We start from the raw sequence: 21683 nt of genomic DNA, 5'->3' as shown, positions 1-21683 counted from the left end.
TAAAAAATAAGCTCTCTGATGATCACAAGTTTATAAGACTTACACATGTTGTTTAGCAAGACGATCTTCACAGATGAACACAATTTTTGTGTGTTTTGAAGCGTAAATGTTTAGCCTAACAGCTATTGTTAGGCTAAACATGAACTACATCGCGGTCACACAGCCTAAACGTCACAACTAAAAACACTGTAAAAACATGTTAAAACATGATAAAAAAAAAACCCAACTAAAAACACTGTAAAAACACGTTAAAACATGACCAAAAAACAACTAAAAACACTGTAAAAACACGTTAAAACATGACCAAAAAACAACTAAAAACACTGTAAAAACACGTTAAAACATGACCAAAAAACAACTAAAAACACTATAAAAAAAATGCTAAAACATGACCAAAAAAAACTAAAACACTGTAAAAACACGTTAAAACATGACCAAAAAAACAACTAAAAACACTGTAAAAACACGTTAAAACATGACCAAAAAAACAACTAAAAACACTGTAAAAACACGCTAAAACATGACCAAAAAAACAACTAAAAACACTGTAAAAACACGCTAAAACATGACCAAAAAAACAACTAAAAACACTGTAAAAACACGTTAAAACATGACCAAAAAAACTACTAAAAACACTGTAAAAACACGTTAAAACATGATCAAAAACCAACTAAAACACTGTAAAACATGATCAAAAACCAACTAAAACACTGTAAAAACATGTTAAAACATGATAAAAAAAAAACCAACTAAAAACACTGTAAAAACACGTTAAAACACGACCAAAAAATATTATAAACAGATACATCTAAAACTTAGAATGTGAGTCTGTAAAGCTGTAAAGGCAGACAAGTGGGTTTCATGATTTTCTGTGTCCGATGTGATGACGTCTAACACACTGCAGTCCCATTTAGCCAATCCTTTGCAATTGCTTCCATACAAGTAAAACCTTAAAAGTTCAAAAATCGGGTTTAAGCGGACGCATTTTATGTTGCAAAACGAAACTTTGAAATATGTTCTGCCTGTGTTAACCACAGACCTTATTTGGAGCATTTTACTGAAAACACATTAAAACACCCATAGACTGGGGGGGGAAGGAAACCTGCTAAAAGGCTAACGGACTTCCACGTTTTCGGACTCGTTACTTCACCGCCCTGTGACCAGGGCTGCGTCCTCAGCAGGTGTGTGGCTGAGCGGGGACGTGAAGGGGGGTGGTGGCGCACCGTGGGCATCGGCCCTCCACGATGCTTCGCTCGGACAGTCACCCAGCCTCCCGGCTGCACGGGGGCCGCCGGGGGACGGCAGCAGAGGATACTATGTCGGCCGCTCCGGCTACAGGGGGCATACTAACTACCGCAGCTACGGAGGGATTTTCCACGGTGCGGAGCCGCGCTTCCAGGTCGGTAAGCCTCGCCTCCGACGCAGCAAATAAACTACACTTACTATCGCAAAAGGAGGAAGAGGAGTAACGAAACATCTGACACACAGCAGAAGAGAGCAGCAGCCATCCTAACGGCTGTGCGATTCAACAGGAAAAACCGCTGAGAGGAGAAGACAGCTGTGAGTGTTGGCGTAAAACTTTCAGTCACAGACAAGTAAAAAGCAGCCGAAGTTAGGAGCAAGTTAGAAGGTTTGCAGGGAACCGCTGCGAGGAGCAGCACAGAGATGCAACCAGACACAGACTAAGATGCACCAGAAGTGAGGTAATACGCTTACCCGCCGTGCGTCATCACGTCAGCTCTCTGCTCTTCTGTCTAAGATACTTTCAGTTTCATGATTAAAGCTGAAAGAATAAAGCTGTGTCATCTCCTCGACACTGAAAAAAAGGAAGCTGCAGGTATCAGTGCTGCTGTTCATCAATCACAGAATTAAACACGGTAAGGCATAAAATCCACTTTCCTTCCATGTTTTTCTCTACAGGTCAGGGAAAGTACTTCATCAGCCTGAAAAGTCAAGGATGAGACCATTGAGATTTGCAAAAGGAAATAATAATGATGTAATGTAATTAATAATAATGATAATAATTACAGTGGTAATACTCAACTTACTTTGCTTTGGAGGGAACTTTAACATGACAGGAGGCCAGAGCTCAGTCGGAACAGCCCCATTCATGTTTTTAGGATTTTGTGACATTTTTAGGATGTTATGGCATTTTTAGGATTTAAGGACATTTCTAAGATTTCTTATTACTGTTTTCTAATTTCTGGTGATTTTTTGGGGCATCTCTTACCAAGTTGTGCCAAGTAGGTTGTTTCTAGGACTTTAGGAGGTTTATAGGATTTTAGAACATTTCCAGGATTTCAGGACTTCTTCAGGATTTTAGGACGTTTAGAATTTTAGGACATTTCTAGGATTTGAGTTTGGAATTTTTGTATTATTTTTTGTGCCTGCTGTGTATAAAAAACAATTTAAAGCTCTTCTCCTGCCTCTTCTGCAGCCTGTTCCATTCAATAGGGTGTGGCATGAAATCCACTTTACATCCATCCATTTCTCTACATGTCAGGGAGGGTATTGCATCAGCCTGCATTTGGATCAAGATCAGTTGATTTCATTTTTTGTTCAGAAATATTTTTGCAAATTCCTGTGAGATGCAAGATTGTAGACATGTTAAATTTTCCTCAGTGATTGAAAGTTATGTGCAAATGCTGCTCAACAAATATAACACCAACTGAACCCATGGGGGCGCTATAATTAAGGCTGAAAAAGTTTTAAAGGCCACATCTGTCACATCATAGGTGTGGTTGACTTGAGAAATGACACAGAAAAGCTACAAGTTTTTAAAGAAAAAAAAAACAAACAAAAAAAAACACATCTTTGACATCTCCCAAACCATAGGTTTGATTTGTACCAAATTTTCTGTGGATCATTATTGGATAAAGCTCATCAAAGTTATTTGAAGGTTGTTGATGTCTCGTTATGTTTTGAGGATAATGACCAATGAACTTTAGATTAGCACATAAATAGACCTTACTCCAGGACACTTGGGCCAATCATCATGAAACCTGCCGAATATTCCCTCAGAAAGTACCTAAAATATACTCTGAATGTTTCATTCAAATCGACCAATTGAGGGTGCAAGTAAATCAAAATGTGCTTGGAATAACACAAATCAGACTATGAATCAAAATTTTTTTGTCCAATCATTACAAAACTTGCAGGATATGGTCCATAACAAATCTTAGGTATATATGTGAAATTATTTTGAAAGTGCTCAATAGGGGGCACCACCAGTTCCAAACAGGTGCATTGTCCCAGCACAAAATTTGGCCATGAATCTAGACTATTAGACCAAACATCACCAAACTCAGTGGTTATTTTTAAGTGAACAATTAAATCATGTCCCCAAAAATGTTTCTGCAATCGATGAATTTAAGGTGACAGTGTTGCCAAAGAAGGGCGTCATGCTGGCCTGAGTGCTGGAATCTTTGTTTGCGCCTATATTTATGTTTTACTCTATTCATCATTTTAAACTCTGACTTTCAGGATTTCAAATTTTCTAGTTGCTTGAGATTGAGGCTGTAATCTGGTTCTTACTTACTGAAGACTGTGTCTGTACACAGATGTTTCAGCAACATCTTCGCGAGGTTCTCAGTCAAGTGGAACCAAAAAAAACCCTCATCTACCAACCGAGTTTAGCCGAGAAGGTGGATCTCCTGACACTGGTCAAAAAGAAGAGGGGCTCATTTTGTTATGATTATGAGGTGATGAGTCTCAGTCTTGGAGATCTTGTCCCAGTATTCGCTGACTTCTCTGATTTTTCAGGTATGTTCACATTTGCACACAAAATACAATCTCCACCTGTCAATACTGGACTGAAAGTATCAGCCATTCTTTCCAGAAAGAACCGTCATCAAGGATTACAAGTTCAGTGGCCAGAGGTCTGTGAGCGCCGGCGCACAAGGAGGTGTTGAAGTGGCTTCAGCTAAAGTCAGTGCAGAAGCACAGAGTGAACAAGAAGTTTCATCTGTCACCATTAAAGAAAAGACTGCCGACCTTCGCAAGATGAAGGAGAAATATCGTGACCAGTATGCCTCTGTCTTTCTCTTGTGACTCTATTGTGATAAACTGTCATAGATAGTTTCAGACTGACACAATTGTCATTGTAACGGTCAGCAAATGTTCCTGCACCCAAAGTTGTGGTCAGACGCATTGTTGGACCCATCCACTTCCTAGTCCACATGCCCTTTAGGAACTTTCTATTTTAATGAATTAATATGCTACAGCATTTTAAACTGATGCCCTCTGGTAGCCTATTATACCTTCATGATAGGTGTAATTTTTGCACCAGTATCTGACACCAAAATCACTGACAAAGAGGCAGAATTTGACAAGTTGAACATGAGAACAGATATTGGAAAAATGACCATTTAAACAATGACATGTTTGTGAACTCTGTTGATACTGGTACTAAAGATAAAGTCAGTAAGCCCACATTACACAGCAATGAATTAAATAGTTTCCAAGACATTTATTTTCAGGCATCTTCAGACGATGTCTCCCTGCAGAAGTGCTGTAATGTTCAGAGCTTCTTCTCACAGTGTAAATCTGCTCCTTTACCCTCATGAAAGTCAGAAAGAAAACTTCAGTTGTTTCTCATCATCTGCTTCATGTCTCACCTGCAGGAAAATAAACACCCTCCTCATGCCCGAACTGAAGAGGGGAGAGGTGCTGGGTTTTGTCAATAAGATCGTGTTCAACACAGAGGATGTTGCCCTTTGTGGAAGAACTGGAGCGGATGGCTCCTGTGAAGCACGTTGGAGTGTGTTTAATGTCTTACTGGGGGTGAGTATGAGAGACAAAGGTTTGAAATATGCAGAATTATGATGATGAGTGTTTAGAGGAGCGATCTGTCCTCTGGTCTGAGGCCTGGAATTCATTCAAGGTCCAACACCTGGAGGGACATCCCAGTCTGTTGACTGTCCTCAGCACACACACCACTGTCCAAGGAGGAGCATCCATCACATTAGCCACATCGGCCACACATCTCTCTCTCTCTCTTTACGTCTTGTAAGACGAGAGTTTTGTGCTGACTGAGGTAGTCGAGCTAGCTCTAGTCAGCTAATTGGTTAGCGAGTTTGTTAGTTTAGCGTTTCCTTCAGTTTGATGATTTTATGTGATGAATTTTCATACAGTTTTTAAGTGTTGGGTATGTGGGATTTCAGAATTTGCATGTTTTTGCTGCATTTGAATGAGCTGTTCATGTCTACATACGGAGCTACAACAGCCCAGAACAGACAAACCAAACACTCGCTCCAAATAGGGACATTTCAACACTAAAATGCTTTATTCTATATTTTAACAACAACAAAATGATAATCGTGATCTGTAATTGAAACTGACAGTTTTATGGTGTTTGTGCATTTGCTTTGTGTTTCTAAGTTGCGATGTGTGGTTTGGTTCTCTTGTTTATTGGAAAACTTGCTTTAGGTTGAAGTAGTTAAAGGTCATGGAAAGATTTCTGGTTACGTCTGTGTGTTTACAGCTGTATTTATTGTTTAATCAGGGAAAGATGAAGGACAACAATTCTTTTGTTGTACCAGCCGGACACACTTATGCCTACAAGCTCAATGAGCTAAAATTCAGGAAAGAGGAGACTGGTAAGAAACGCAATTTATCACTGTGCACCATTTGCCTTTTTTTCAGATATTGATAGGATTCCAGATAATTAATGATTAATTGCTTTCATTCTGTCAGAAGTTATTGTCAGGGTTTGCTCATACTCTCCCGATGAAGAGGAACCATTTACCCGCCATGCCCTTTCAGGTGAAACATGTAAAACCACTTAAACTCTTTGAAATCTAGATCACCATCACTTTTGTGCTGCTCTTTGGCTCATTTCACAAGGATTTAGCCCCTTGAAAACTGAGCAAATTGATTCAAAATCTTTGAAAAACATAGTAAAAGAAATCCCAGTGCGCCACTTGGTAAGAAATGTAAATTAGTAGATTTGGAAAACATTTAAAAAAAAAAAAAAAAAAATGTCTCGGGACAAAAGAAAAAAAATGAGGAAATTGTTATATCGTTGAAAGATCTTTAAGCACCTTTTTTCATTTTTTCGTTATTTCCTTGTCTGTTTGTTGTTGTTACACTTTCATTTTCTTTTTTCCTTTTTACACATTTTCAGGTAATTTTCTTGGTTTTTTTTTGTCAATTTTTGGGTCATTTCCTAAGTTGCTCTCTCATGTCTTTAAAAGAAGTTTAGTCATTTTGCTCAGGTTGCTAAGAGTTAAGTGCTACCTTTAAGTACTTTGAGTACACTTAAATTGCAACATCTTCTTTCAGCCTCTTTATTTCAATTGCCATTTAATTTTTTTCAGCTTTCAACTCCAAGTCAATATTTTTTTCAAAATTTCAAGAATATTTCAATGTTTCAACTTCAAATTTTCCTCAGAAAAAGTAGTGTTAACTGTGTTTAACTTATCAGCTGAGCCAGTCCTGCACCCACTATCATTTGAACCTGACGACTACACTGAAAAGACCTTTGAGACCCTGCAGCAGGTTCAGGAGGGTATGAGTGTGTTTTGTGCAGATTTTATCTTCACTTCAATTCAGATCAAAAGTCTATCACCCAAAAAATACTAAAATGAACGTTTTACTGTCATTGTACTACTAACAGCAGTGTATTTGCTTCTGTAGAGTTACGGAAGAAAGAAGATCGTCTCACGGGACTGTTTTATCTTCCCCAAGAGACTCGGTCCACTCTGTTCCAGAGCCTCAGCGTGCTCTCAGAGGACAGACAGGATCTGACTCTCCTCAAACAAAAGGTATTTCTGAATTTTAGAACTGACCTCCACACACACACCTCCGTCACCCCTGTTGTTTGATCAGGACGAGGATATGGTTAAATGAACAAATTAGACCCAAGATCCAAACACACACCTACTAAAGTATTACAGCACTCTGCTAACAATCAATCAATAACCTTTATTTATTTACATAAAAACCCTGGATATAATTACAGCTCTGCTGTGATTTGGAGTTTCGGTCATAGCTGATCTTAACATAATAACAACATCTATTCAACAAAATCTGGAATACAAGTGCGCTACAATCAGGACAACAGCTGTGATATGCTGTGTTTAACCATGCCAGTGGATGACTTTTATTTTCACAAAATTAAAGACATTAAAACTGCAGAAATTTGTGCATTCAAATTAGCAGAGAGCAGGAAATTAAGTGTTTGACAACTGAACTTAAAATTTATATTCGTCCTCATCTTTAGTTTATGATTAAATATCTGCAGAACTACGGAAATTTCCATCAGCCGCAGAAATCAAACTAATTCCTAATGGAATCAGGTGATAGACGTAAAACCATATAATTTTAGTGGAGAGAGAGCGAAGCGTGAATTTACTAGCAACAGTAATGGTAGATGGCATGCTGTCCAAAGTGAAAATATTTTAACTTTTTGCTCATCTTTGCAACAGAATATACACCCAGACATTACAGAGCTCTTCAATAAAATAAGAAAACATTGGTGATCTGAACAATTACTTGACTTTCCCAGAATAAGCACACAAGATAATTACAGTTAAAAACTCCTTTTTAAATTATTCCATCCTTTCTACAACAAAATACAACATCACCAAAGCAACCTCGCCATGCACCTTTCCTTTTTGTGTCGTACTATTTCATTGGACTGTTGGTTTGTTTATGCTTTGCTGTCCAGAGGACACTGTCCCTACATGTGAATGCAGCATAAGACAGTGAATATGATAAACATTATACCTGCTTAACATCAGCATGTTATGTATTTATCAGCATGCAAGTATGCTGTTGTTAGTTTTTAGCTCAAAGCATCGCCCTGTCAGCGTACAGCCTGGCAGAGCTGCAGACTCTTGTTGTTTTAATATACTTTTAATTGAAAACAATCATTGTTTCATTTTTAATTATATGTAGTTTTAGTTTGCTGATGTTAGAAAAATTGAAAAAGTGGTTTTGTCTCCTCTCAGCTGGAGCAGTGGCGTGCCTTTGAGCCTGTGGAGCGGCCTCAGTCCTCGTCCATCTCTTCTGTTCTTCATCTGCTTGGAGATATCAAGTACACACCATTTCGAGTGAATTCATATAACATTGGCGTGGAAGCCGTTTACCTGCTGACCAGCGCCATGGACAGTGAGTCAGCTGGACAGTGTCTCTGACTGTGTGCATGCTGTCTGTGTGGATGTGAAAGGGTTAGATTGTAAACAAAATCAAAGTTTGTGTGTTTTCACGGGTAAATGTGCAAATGTGCTGTCTGACTGGTTGTGGCGTGTACATTGTCTGTTAACTTTCTCAGTGCAACTCTGTTTTTAACCCTTTGAAAAGTGACTAAATAGGCTTGATTTCTTGAAAAGTACAAGGAAATTACCTGACAATTAACAGTTAATAAATAACTAAAAAAAAGAGAAAAAAGACAATTACCAATTTGATGGTTAATGGAGACCCTTTAAATCGTGTTAAAATGAACAGACCTCCAGTTGTGCTGCTTTAAAGTAAATAACTGGCAGTAGTCTGACATGTCTGAATCCGTGCACATGTGCCAACAGTTTGTGTTTTCCACAGAGCTGCCAGACCGCGTGCCGTCACTGATAGCCAAGTGCGGCCCTGACACACTGACAGGCCTCAACCAGCTGGTGAGTTTGGTTTTTTAGATCAGTGCTCTGTGTAAAGACCCAGACATACAAAAAACATCACCAAAGATTGAAAGATTGAAGATTTTTGCCATCAGCTGAATGTAGGACCCTTTGTACTGGGTGTCTAGGTTGAATGGGTTGTGTTTTTTATTTTTTTATTTTGTTTCGCTGTCAACTTTTGATTAGTTAGTTAGTTGTTTTTTCTTTTGTCTTATTTATTTATTTGGTTTTAATTATCTAAAAATCCTGGAGAAGTGCAGTGTGTATACTAGTTTTGTAAATACATTTATTATATTCATGCTGCATTTGTAAATTTATCAATAATCTCGATGTTTGTGTTTATTTGCCAACAATTTGATGCTTCAATCTAAAGATGTGCCTCGGCCAAAGAAGTTTCTCATGAACACACCTGAGAGACTACAGCCAACGGGCAACAGATCCATTCGATGAGCAATCAAACGTGAAATTCCAAAGTAAAAACTAAATTTACAACATTTACAACCTCAGGAAGTGCGCTTGGTATTTAAGCCAATTTCTGTAGTGGCCAAACACCAGACCTGCATCGTCCAGGTCCTTCCCGCGATGCCATTGGACCCAAAATGACTGTTCCCATTGACTTCCATAAGGAAATCCTGGACCACCCTGAGTCTCAGGCTCAGGGATTTTTAAACCAACCTAAAAAAATTACCAAAAAAAAATAGTCAGTATGCACTTCCACACTGTCCACACAACCCTGCAGCTAATCGCTATGAAAAGTAGCCTAAAAGTGTCCATGATCCCAGATCTGAAGGCAAGAATTCCCAGAAAGCACCACTGTGTTCTTTGACTTGTTGACTCTTGTTTTCCTGCAGGTGAGCAGCCTGAAGGAGCACGGTCAGGCTCATCTCTCCGAGTCTCTGCCTGCTCCTCTGCAGGAAGGAGGGGAGCTCCACGGGCTCGCTGTGTTCCTCTGCTCCTCCGACGAGTCTCTGAGAGAGCTGTCTGAGCTGGCGATAGTGACAGGAGACCAACCAGGAGTGCTGCTGCTGGCCCTGTGTGCCGCTGTGCAGGGACTCAGCATGTTGCTGCAGTGACTCTGCAGGATGACCTCGTACTCAGTCTTTCAGCTGCAGTGATTGTAATGGGAGACTAAAGGATTATGGGTATATTTATGCATGTTCTGAGTTAAGGACCACAGGAATTTAAAGCTCTGGTTACATTATCTGTGTATTCTGTCATTTAAAGTTGATACGTCTGATGATCTCTCTATAATGTGACCCCGGGATTAGACTAAAAACTACTATCGATTCGATCACTTTTACACTCTTTGGGGACTTCTGAGGTCTCTCTTTCCTCCCAGGAGCCCCCACCTTTCTCATGTTCTAATTTTCTGGCTCCGATTCTCATTGTGTCAGACACACTGCAGTGTTTTAGGTACCCTCCACACCTTTAGTTTGTGTTGTATTTTTCTCCTGTCTTACATTTTAATGAGTCTTTATTTACATTTTGTGCTTTCATTGTGTACTTAACGACTCGTGTGTAGAGTGTGATGGATGCACCAACTCATCTGTTATATAGGAACCCTCCCCGGAGCGCTCTGCAGGGAGTCGCTGTGAACTTCCTGTCCTCCCTCATCTGGCCGTGGTAGCCAGTGAAATCTAATCCTGTAAAAAAGTAATCCCGCGCAGGCTTTTAGAAGACGGGCTAAGTCCTTGTAGCCCCACTAGCTGCACCACACAATTCATCATACATTAAAAAGCTGACAGCATCACCTCTGACTGTCTGTCTACAGTTGTCCAACTGCCTGTCCACAACCGTGCACAACTCTCCCTCCTCTTGCCTGACACCTGACGGTGAGCTGCTGCTACGACCTTGTGTTGACTTGACTGGAGAAGGAGCGGTCTGACGTAGATGCATCGTTACGTCGTATGTATTACATCCATCGGGGAACTTTATATATATATATATATATATATATATATATATATATATAATTTTTTTAAAAGGTGCAAGGCACAGGTTATATTTATTTGTCATTTTTTAAACACTATGTTTAAAGAAATGAATTAAAATTTGTCCCTAAATTCTGCTACATCTTTTTTTTTTTTTAAATTATTATTTATTTATTTATTTAAAGCCTCAGAAAGGCTTCGGGTCAGGCAGGAGAAGTATATTTGAGGGTGAAAGATTTCTTTTGCCATTATGCACTTCGAGAAAAAAATCGAAATGACAAAAATAATGTCGAAATGTCAAGATTGAAATAAAATGCAGAGGAAAAACTCCAAATTTTGAGAATAAAGTTGAAAAACACTGTAGATAGAAAAGTAGAAATGTTTAGAGAAAAAGTCCAAATTTCGAGAATAAAGTTGAAATAAAATCTTTTGAGACCTACAAACATGCACTGTTTGAAATTTTTGTTTATTTTGGAGGCAATAAGGTTATTGGATTTCATGTCAAACCCCAATTTTTTTATATTTACAAATCTAAATCTGCCAAATCAGCATCCTGTTAGACCCTGGGACATCTGAATAATAATCCAAAAATCATTGGATCAGCTGGGCAGTGTCATTATACCCAGCTTTTTATACCACAAGGTTTTTAAATAGAGTCTCTTTACTTTTGCGTTTTCATAAAGTTTTGGCCACATTTTCTCTCCATATCTGAAAAACTTCTCTGATACTGACACATGATTAATTTAGTTAATTGTCAGACTCTTTTAGACGCCGTTTGATTTCGCCTTTCCTAGAGTTGCTCTCACAGTCCTTCAGCATTCGACCTGAAATGTTGTCCGGTCCTGCAGCTTTTCGGGCGTTATTGTGGTCAGTGTAGTGTGCTCTTCACACTGGCTGCAGACAGGCACAGAGCCAGGCGATGGAAGCTTCTGTGGAAGCGTATTGTTTTGCGCTTCAAACCTTGAAAAGAAGCTGTCGAGGTTATTGAGCAGAGACTACTTCAGAACCAGTTAGGTGACTTTCACCCTCGGCATGTGTGCTGGTTTTATGTTATGTTACGTCAACAGTCAGATCCTGACTTGGACAAAAATACTTAATCTCAAATCAGGTCAGGACAATCTCCACACATTCACGTTTTAATGTTTATATCACTGATATATATTTATTAGGGTGCCTGCACTGCATAGCAGTGCAAGGAACCCATTACTATTCAGCGCAACACATACTCCAAAGTATGCCCCTTGTGGCCCCTCATGTGGAGAGGGCCCTTATTCGGCCCTTGTGGCCAATTGAAGATGCCAGTTCGTAATAAATGGTCCACTTGTGGGCTATTGATGGACCCCTGTGGTCACTCAGGTGGAGGGGGCCCTAAAGCATACGACATCCCTCTGCCCTTAGACCCTCACATCACCCAAGGAAAAACTCCCGAAAAAGAATCCCTGTAACAGAAAAAAAAGGAAGAAACCTCAGGAAGAGCTTCAGACGATGATGAGGGATCCCTCTTCCAGGATGTACAGATGTGCAAAAGATGTTGTAAATAACAGTTGAATTAAGGAAGCTACATGTATCAGTGCTGTTTGTGTAAGTGTGTGTGTGTGTGTGTGTCTGTCCGTATGTTTGTTTTGTAACCAGGTTCTCTGGTATTCTGTTTCCTCAACCACCCTTTTTTGTAATCCATGCCAAAATGTAATCAACAATTGAGCTTAGCCAGAAATTTGAATATCACAACACTGAAGAGGCAACACAGAATCACAGAATCCAACACGGTAAGGCATAAAATCCACTTTCCCTCAATGTTTTTCTTTACATGTCAGGGAGAGTATTTCATCAGCCTGAAAATTCAAGGATGAGACCGTTAAGATTTGCAAAAGTAAGATTAGAGTCAGTGAAAAAAAAATTACTTGAATATCGTAATTAGCCGTATGGTTGGGTAAAATTTTCATGATAATAATTACAGTGGTGATACTCAATGACAGGGGGCCAGGGGTCAGTCTGAACAGCCCCATTCATGTTTCTAGGATTTTATTACATTTTTAGAATGTTAGGGCATTTCAGGGATTTTTGGATTTGTCTAGGACTATAGCACATTTGTCAGATTTCAGGATACCTCTAGGATTTTAAGGCATTTCTCAAATTTTAGAACATTTCCAGGATTTTAGGACTTTTCTAGGATTTCAGGACATTTAAGAATTTTAGGACATTTCTAGGATTTGAGTTTTGAGTTTTTGTATTATTTTTTGTGTCAGCTGTGTATAAATCAATTAAAACTAATTATCAGGTCATGTTTTTGTTACTGTTTTCTAATTTCTTATAATTTTTGGGACATCTCTTACCAAGTTGTGCCAAATACCAGGTTCCCTTTTAACTAGGTTTAAAAAAAAATTAAATATGAATGAATGAATGTTACTTTGAGAACTTGTTAGAGATATCTGCTATATTTATATTAAAAAAATATTTTGCAGAGTAAAATAATTTAAAAACTTTGGATCTTCAAACATGCAGGACATTTTCAAGTAAAAGGTGACAGTCATGTTCTAACGCATTTATTAGTTCAGTGATTAGTGTAATCCAACTATTCTTCATACACAGCCTGTTCTTCTGCAACCTGTTCCCTTCAATAGGGTGTGGCATGAAATCCACTTTACATCCATTTCTCTACATGTCAAGGAGGGTATTGCATCAGCCTGCATTTGGATCAAGATCAGTTGATTTCATTTTTTGTTCAGAAATATTTTTGCAAATTCCTGTGAGATGCAAGATCATACATTAAATTTTCCTCAATGATTGAAAGTTATATGCAAATGCTGCTCAACAAAAACAACACCAACTGAACCCATGGGGGCGCTATAATTAAGGCTGAAAAAGTTTTAAAGGCCACATCTGCCACATCATAGGTGTGGTTGACTTGAAATTTGACACGTGGATCTCAATGTGCTCTATGAAAAAGCTACAAGTTTTGTGGTAAATTTTTTGAAAAAAACATTTTTGACATCTCATGGACCAAACTGTCTGTGGATCATTATTGGATGAAGCTCATTAAAAATAATTCAAAGGTTGTTGATGTTTTATTGTGTTTTGAGGATAATGACCAATGAACTTTAGATTAGCACATAAATAGACCTTACTCCAGAACAGTTGGGCCAATCATCATGAAACCTGCCGAATATTCCCTCAGAAGTACCTAAAATATACTCTGAATGTTTCATTCAAATCGACCAATTGAGGGTGCAAGTAAATCAAAATGTGCTTGGAATAACACAAATCAGACTATGAATCAAAATTTTTTTGTCCAATCATTACAAAACTTGCAGGATATGGTCCATAACAAATCTTAGGTATATATGTGAAATTATTTTGAAAGTGCTCAATAGGGGGCACCACCAGTTCCAAACAGGTGCATTGTCCCAGCACAAAATTTGGCCATGAATCTAGACTATTAGACCAAACATCACCAAACTCAGTGGTTATTTTTAAGTGAACAATTAAATCATGTCCCCAAAATGTTTCTGCAATCAATGAATTTAAGGTGACAGTGTTGCCAAAGAAGGGCCTGGCTCAGTAGAGCTTTGGACATGAATGAACAAGCCTCTGTCTCATTGTCATAAAACTTGTTGGTTGTCCTTCGTGCAGATGTTTTAAAGAGTTAAATGTTTCGAGCATTCGCAGCTTTCAGTTCATGCTGGCCTGAGCGCTGGAATCTTTGTTTGCGGCTTAAGTTTTGCTCTATTTATCATTTTAAAACTCTGACTTTCAGGATTTCAAATTTTCTAGTTGCTTGAGATTGAGGCTGTAATCTGGTACTTACTTACTGAAGACTGTGTCTGTACACAGATGTTTCAGCAACATATTCGCGAGGTTCTCAGTCAAGTGGAACCAAAAAAAACCCTCATCTACCAACCGAGTTTAGCCGAGAAGGTGGATCTCCTGACACTGGTCAAAAAGAAGAGGGGCTCATTTTGTTATGATTATGAGGTGATGAGTCTCAGTCTTGGAGATCTTGTCCCATCATTCGCTGACTTCTCTGATTTTTCAGGTATGTTCACATTTGCACACAAAATACAATCTCCACCTGTCAATATTGGACTGAAAGTATCAGCCATTCTTTCCAGAAAGAACCGTCATCAAGGATTACAAGTACAGTGGCCAGAGGTCTGTGAGCGCCGGTGTACAAGGAGGTGTTGACGTGGCTTCAGCTAAAGTCAGTGCAGAAGCACAAAGTGAACAAGAAGTTTCATCTGTCACCATTAAAGAAAAGACTGCCGACATTCGCAAGATGAAGGAGAATTATCGTGACCAGTATGCCTCTGTCTTTCTCTTGCGGCTCTGTTGTGATAAACTGTCATAGATAGTTTCAGACTGACACAATTGTCATTCTAACAGTCAGCAAATGTTGCTGCACCCAAAGTTGTGGTCAGACGCATTGTTGGCATGTTGCTATTTCAACACATTTCAACCCCAAATATCACCACTTGGTCAGTGCTCTTCAGGTGAACATATGATGCCTCAGGTACCCTCCTGATGTTCAGGGGCAGCGTGTCAGTTTATGCTGGTTTAGTGCATTATGTCTTTTCATTTTTTCACTTCCGTTTCTGTTTGGTAGAAGCAAATTATCTTTTTCAAAATTAACTTACAACACCTTCATTTACATTTGTTGTGCATCAAAAGCACGTGGTTAGGTTTAGGAAAAAAAAGGGTCAATATTCACACAGGACAGAAACAATCGGTCCTGGGTGAAATTCTGGGGTTTGTTGGACCCATCCACTTCCTAGTCCACCAGTCTCTTATGGACTTTTTATCTTCATAAATTACATTGCTACCAGCAGCATTTCAATCTGATGCCTTCCAGTGGCATACATACCACCACAAAAGGTGCCATCCGGTAGTGTTATCTGCCTGGTGACGTATCATGCTGCTGCAAAAGGTATGTTTTTGCACCAGTATCTGACACCAAAATCACTGACAAAGAGGCAGAATTTGACAAGTTTGAAATGAGAACATATATTGGACAAATGAACATTTTGACAAAGACATGTTTGTTAACTCTGTTGATACAGATACTAAAACTAAAGTCATAAAGCACACAAACCAAAGCCATGAACTGAATTGTTTCCAAGACATTTCATTTCAAGTATTAATAGTCAATGTCTCCCTGCAGAAGTGCTGTAATGTTCAGATCTTCTTCTCACAATGTAAATCTACTCCTTTACCCTCATGGAAGACATGAAAGTCAGAAAGAAAACTTCAGTTGTTTCTCATCATCTGCTTCATGTCTCACCTGCAGGAAAATAAACACCCTCCACATCCCCAAACTGAAGAGGGGAGAGATGCTGGGTTTTGTCAATAAGATCGTGTTCAACACAGAGAATGTCGCCCTTTGTGGAAGAACTGGAGTGGACGGCTCTGTTGAAGCACGCTGGAGTGTGTTTAGTATCTTACTGGGGGTGAGTATGAGAGACAAAGGTTTGAAATATGCAGAATTATGATGATGAGTGTTTAGAGGAGCGATCTGTCCTCTGGTCTGTGGCCTGGAAGTCATTCAAGGTCCAACACCTGGAGGGACATCCATCTGTTGACTGTCCTCAGCACACACACCGCTGTCCAAGGAGGAGCATCCATCACATTAGCCACATCGGCCACACATCTCTCTCTCTCTTTACATCTTGTAAGACGAGAGTTTTGTGCTGACTGAGGTAGTCGAGCTCGCTCTAGTCAGCTAATTAGTTAGCGAGTTTGTTAGTTTAGCGTTTCCTTCAGTTTGATGATTTTATATGATGAGTTTTTATACAGTTTTAAAGTGTTCGGTATGTGGGATTTCAGAATTTGCATATTTTTGTTGCATTTGAATGAGCTGTTCATGTCTACATACGGAGCTACAACAGCCCAGAACAGACAAATCAAACACTCGCTCCAAATAGGGACATTCACGTTTTTTGCGACATACAACTGCTTTATTATATATTTTAACTGGTTTTAATTCTGTTTTGTTTGTTTTCAAGAGGAATAGACCTCAGCCGTCAGAGACAAACAAACAACAACAAAAACAACTCAACATGATTACCATCTGAAAAAAATGATAATCGTGATCTGTAATTAAAACTGACAGTTTTATGGTGTTTGTGCATTTTGCTTTGTGTTTCTAAGTTGCGATGTGTGGTTTGGTTCTCTTGTTTATTGGAAAACTTGCTTTAGGTTGAAGTAGTTAAAGGTCATGGAAAGATGTCTGGTTACGTCTGTGTGTTTACAGCTGTATTTATTGTTTAATCAGGGAAAGATGAAGGACAACAATTCTTTTGTTGTACCAGCCGGACACACTTATGCCTACAAGCTCAATGAGCTGAAATTCAGGAAAGAGGAGACTGGTAAGAAACACAGCATGGCACTGTGTACCATTTTTCATTTTCAGATATTGATAGGATTCCAGTTTATTAATGATTAAATGCTCTATTATTCTTTCAGAAACTACTCTCGGGCTCTGCTCGGACTGTCCTGGTAAAGAGGAGGAACAATACACCCACCGTGAATGTAAAACCACTTTAACCCTTTGAAATCCAGAGTGATATCACTTTTGTGCTGCTCCTAGACACTTCTCACGTATTTAGCCCCTTGAAAACTGGTTTTGAGCAAATTGGTTCAAAATCTTTCAAAAACAAGGTTAAAAAAAAAACAATGAAAAACAAAACAAAACATTGGGCCACTTGGTAAGAAATGTTCATTAGTAGATTTAGAAAACATTTTCTTTTTTTTAAAGGGAAATATTTCTCAGGGCAAAAAGAAAAAAATGTTAGGGGAAATTATTTTATCATTATATCGATTTACAATTACCATAATTACAACATTGTTAAGCACCCATGTTCAGGTCATTTCCTTGTTTGTATGGGTTTTTTTTAACTTTCATTTTCTTTTGTTTTTTTTTATTACATTTTTAGGTAAATTTCTTGTGCTTTTTTCAGGGGGGTTAATTTTTGGGTAATTTCCTGAGTTGCCCTTTGCCCTTCCATGTCTTTAAAAGAAACTGAGCCAATTTGCTCTGGTTGCTAAGGGTTAAGTGGTACCTTTAAGTACTTTTAAATTGCAACATCTTCTTTCAGCCTCTTCATTTTAACTGCCATTCAATCTCTTTTCCAACTGCCAACTCCACATTAACATGTTTTAAAACTTCAGATTTTAGACAGAAAAAGTAACCAAGTCTTAACTGTGTTTAACTTATCAGCTGAGCCAGTCCTGCATCCACAATCATTCGAACCTGACGACTACACTGAAAAGACCGTTGAGACCCTGCAGCAGGTTCAGGAGGGTATGAGTGTGTTTTGTGCAGATTTTATCTTCACTTCAATTCAGAGTCACAAGTCTGTCACCAAAAAAATACTAAAATGCATGTTTTACTGTTGTTGTACCACTAACAGCACTGTATTTGCTTCTGTAGAGTTACGGAGGAACGAAGATTGTCTCCAGAACCTGGCCGATCTTCCCCAAGAGACTCGGTCCACTCTGTTCCAGAGCCTCAGCGTGCTCTCAGAGGACAGACAGGATCTGACTCTCCTCAAACAAAAGGTATTTCTGATTTTTACTACTGACCTCCACACACACACCTCCGACCCATGATCCATGATCCAAACAGACACCTACTAAAGTACTACGGCACTCTGCAACCATTCTCAGTCCAAACTCGTAAAATAGCACAGCTCGGTCAGTTCTTTCAGCATACGAGCGCGACGTCAAAGCCATATTCCACGTCCAACGGGAACACAGCTAGATGGTGTCATACGAGAACGCGCTTGAATAGAACTGGTGGCATCTTTATTGTGTGGTGGTGGACGGCCGGATGGCACCCGGCATATTCACATGAAAAAAAACAACTGACTTTCTAGCAGGAGTTCGGAGTTCGCTGTGTATGTGTTTTTTTTCTAAACCATACCAAGTGCCTCTTTTGCCTTAACCTAACCATCAGTGACTTTGTTGCCATCATGATAGTCCACGTTGGTTGCCATGTGCTGTTGTTTAAACATAAGGACCATGCTACATCTAGCCTAAATTATTACATATCTAAAAACTATTTTGATAGTTTTTATTGGGAAATTGAAAACAAACAGTCATTTAAAATTTTTTTTATCATACACAGTTTTAGTTTGCTCATGTAAAAAAAAATTGAAAAAGTCATTTTGTCTCCTCTCAGCTGGAGCAGTGGCGTGACGGTGAGCCTGTGGAGCGGCCTCAGTCCTCGTCCTTCTCTACTGTTCTTCATGTGCTCAGAGATATCGTGTGCCCACCATCATATCTTGTGTGTGGAAGGACTGACATGAACCTGGAAGCCGTTTACCTGCTGATCAGCGGCATGGACAGTGAGTCAGCTGGACAGTGTCTCTGACTGTGTGCATGCTGTCTGTGTGGATGTGAGAGGCGGATTGTGTTGTCATAACAAAATCAAAGTTTGTCTGTTCTCATGGGACAATGTGCAAATGTGCTGTCTGACTGGTTTTGGTATGTAAAAAGTCATTTAACTTCCTTGGTGGAAATCTGTTTACTCCAGTGTTTTTAACCCTTTGAAACCTGACTAAATTGGTTTGATTACTTTCAAAAACATAAGAAGATTATGATGAGCAAAGTACAAGAAAATGACCAGAAAATGAATAATAATTTAAAAAAATACAAGGAAACTACCTAAAAGTGCATAGTAAAAACAAACAAACAACGAACATCAATGATCTTTATCAATAATCAATATGGTTTTTCTCTGTGCTGCTTTAAAGTAAATAGCTGGCAGTAGTCTGACATCTGAATTATTCTCATCTGAATCCATCCACATGTGCGAACAGTTTGTGTTTTCCACAGAGCTGCCAGACCGCATGCCGTCACTGATAGCCAAGTGCTGCCCTGACACACTGACAGGCCTCAACCAGCTGGTGAGTTTGGTTTTTAAGATCAGTGCTCTGTGTAAAGACCCAGACATACAAAAAACAAATTGTAATGCTATTTGATGATTTTTGCTATAAACTGATATAGGACCCTTTGTATTGGGTGTCTAGATTAGATTGGTTGTGCATTTTGTTTTGTTGTTACTTTTTTGTTAGTTAGTTAGATTTTTTTTCTTTTGTCTTATTTTTTATTCTTTTTAAATTTTTTGTCTTATTTCTTTACTACCTAAAAATCTTGGAGGAAAGCGGTGTATATACTAGTTTTGTAAATGCACTAATTATATTCATTCTTAAGATGTGTCATAAGAGCTGGCTTTTAAGCCATTTTTTGTAGTGTCCAAACACTGGAATTACATTGTACAGGTCTTTTCCCATTGACTTAAATTGGGAAATCCTGGATCATCCCGAGTCCCAGGCTCAGGCATTTTTAAGCCAACCTAAAAAAACTTACCAAAAGTAAATATTCAGTGTGCACTTCCACACTATCCACACAACCCTGCAGCTAACTGCTATGAAAAGTAGCCTGAAAGCATCCATGATCCCAGATATGAAGGCAAGAATTCCCAGAAAGCACCACTTTGTGGACTCTTGTTTTCCTGCAGGTGAGCAGCCTGAAGGAGCACGGTCAGGCTCATCTCTCCGAGTCTCTGCCTGCTCCTCTGCAGGAAGGAGGGGAGCTCCACGGGCTCGCTGTGTTCCTCTGCTCCTCCGACGAGTCTCTGAGAGAGCTGTCTGAGCTGGCGATAGTGACAGGAGACCAACCAGGAGTGCTGCTGCTGGCCCTGTGTGCCGCTGTGCAGGGACTCAGCATGCTGCTGCAGTGACTCTGCAGGATGACCTCGTACTCAGTCTTTCAGCTGCAGTGATTGTAATGGGAGACTAAAGGATTATGGGTATATTCATGCATGTTTTGAGTTAAGGACCACTGGGATTTAAAGCTCTGGTTACATTTTCTGTGTATTCATTAACTGTTTTGTATTTGGAGCGTGGGTATTTCTTATTGCCTTTTTTTGTGTAGTTTTCTGTACATTTTCAGTTTTTATTGGTGTTGGAGAGGCCATTTATAATCCTGAAATCTGTGGTTGATTAAAGATGTAATAATCAAGACACTTGATGGATTTCTGTCACTTATCACTGAATGGGCAGATACAGTAGATTTAGATTTTCAGTCTTTGTATTCAAATCTCTTGACTTTGTTAGAATTTTTGAAACACTGATATTTTTTGACATATGTCCTTGCATAATCTGGCATGTAGTGCCTGAGAATTATTTACCATCTCATGCCTGTTTTTGTCTCAGTGCCAGCAATAGTTGTGGTTCAGAAGCACTATGTTTTAGGGCTTTGTGTCCCATTCTTGTGAATGTGATATCTTAAGAATGCTTTGAGAGAATTTCTTCAAATTCGGCACAAACGTTCAAGTGGATTCAATTATGAACTGATTAAATTATTGATTTAGTGCTAGTTATTTGTCCTGTTGGTACCTGCCCAGGGACTGCAGACTTAAACTAGCTAATCGCTAAATCTGGCTTGAATCATCTCTTCTCCTTTTGAGATGAATGTGTTTTTGCATAGTTCTTGTTTAAATGAAGACATTAAATAAAGTCTCATTCTCGTCAATCTCATTCTTGTAAACGGTATGTGTCTGGAAAACCTTGAGGGAATGTTTTTAAATTTGGCAAAAATGTTCAGGTGCACTGAAAGATGAACTTCTTTTTAAATTTGGTGGTCAAAGGTCAAGGTCACGGTGACATTGCTTTCATCTCATTCTTGTGAAATGTATTTCTCAAGAACCCCTAGAGAAAATTCAAATGTTCAAGTAGACTCAGTGATGAAATGATAAGATTTTGGTGGTCAAACACCAAGGCCACTTTGACCTTTTCGATCTCATTGTTGTAAATGCTATATTTCAAAAAAATAATTGAGGAAAGTTCCCTTGATGGAGCTTATTCCAGTTTAGCACAAACAGTCAGGTGGACTCAAGGATGAACTTCAGATTTTTGTTGTCAAAGCATCGAGCACTCATCTCATTCTTGTGAAAAACAACATCTAAAGAACACCTTGAGTTAATTTCTTCAAAATTGACACAAACATTTGAGTGGACTCAAAAATGAACTGATTAGAATCTGGTGGACGAAGGTCAACAGATCAAGGTCACGGTGATGTCATGTCATGTTTTTCTCGATTTATAACCTCAAATGTTATACAAATGTCTCTTAGGATATAATGC

General features: G+C 39.0%; 1 protein-coding gene across 9 annotated transcripts; it reads left to right on the top strand.

The window, feature by feature from the left end:
• The first annotated feature begins 1120 nt into the window (after window positions 1-1120).
• On the top strand, window positions 1121-21078 carry LOC148190335 (uncharacterized). 9 transcript variants are annotated; one of them, XM_088081389.1, is made up of 11 exons: window positions 1121-1877; window positions 14375-14576; window positions 14653-14839; window positions 15825-15984; window positions 16809-16902; window positions 17000-17065; window positions 17754-17837; window positions 17967-18094; window positions 18717-18882; window positions 19373-19443; window positions 20058-21078. In XM_088081389.1, the coding sequence occupies exons 2-11, from the start codon at window positions 14375-14377 to the stop codon at window positions 20277-20279; spliced, it is 1380 nt and encodes a 459-aa protein (XP_087937515.1). In that variant the 5' UTR covers window positions 1121-1877; the 3' UTR covers window positions 20280-21078. The 9 variants fall into 9 exon arrangements, with proteins under 9 accessions (XP_087937515.1, XP_087937573.1, XP_087937534.1 ...); XM_088081447.1 differs by lacking the exons at window positions 14375-14576; window positions 14653-14839; window positions 15825-15984; ... (1 more) ...; window positions 17000-17065; window positions 17754-17837 and adding exons at window positions 3561-3762; window positions 3839-4025; window positions 4623-4782; ... (1 more) ...; window positions 5698-5763; window positions 6425-6508; XM_088081408.1 differs by lacking the exons at window positions 14375-14576; window positions 14653-14839; window positions 15825-15984; window positions 16809-16902; window positions 17000-17065 and adding exons at window positions 3561-3762; window positions 3839-4025; window positions 4623-4782; window positions 5504-5597; window positions 5698-5763 and having other exon boundaries at window positions 1122-1877.
• The last annotated feature ends 605 nt before the right edge of the window (window positions 21079-21683 follow it).

Source organism: Plectropomus leopardus, chromosome 1, assembly GCF_026936395.1.
Source record: "Plectropomus leopardus strain MGB_pleo_1.0 chromosome 1, ASM2693639v1, whole genome shotgun sequence".
NCBI lineage: Eukaryota > Metazoa > Chordata > Actinopteri > Perciformes > Serranidae > Plectropomus > Plectropomus leopardus.
The sequence above is the reverse complement of the archived record's forward strand: the minus strand, read 5'-3'. Positions and strand labels throughout refer to the sequence as shown.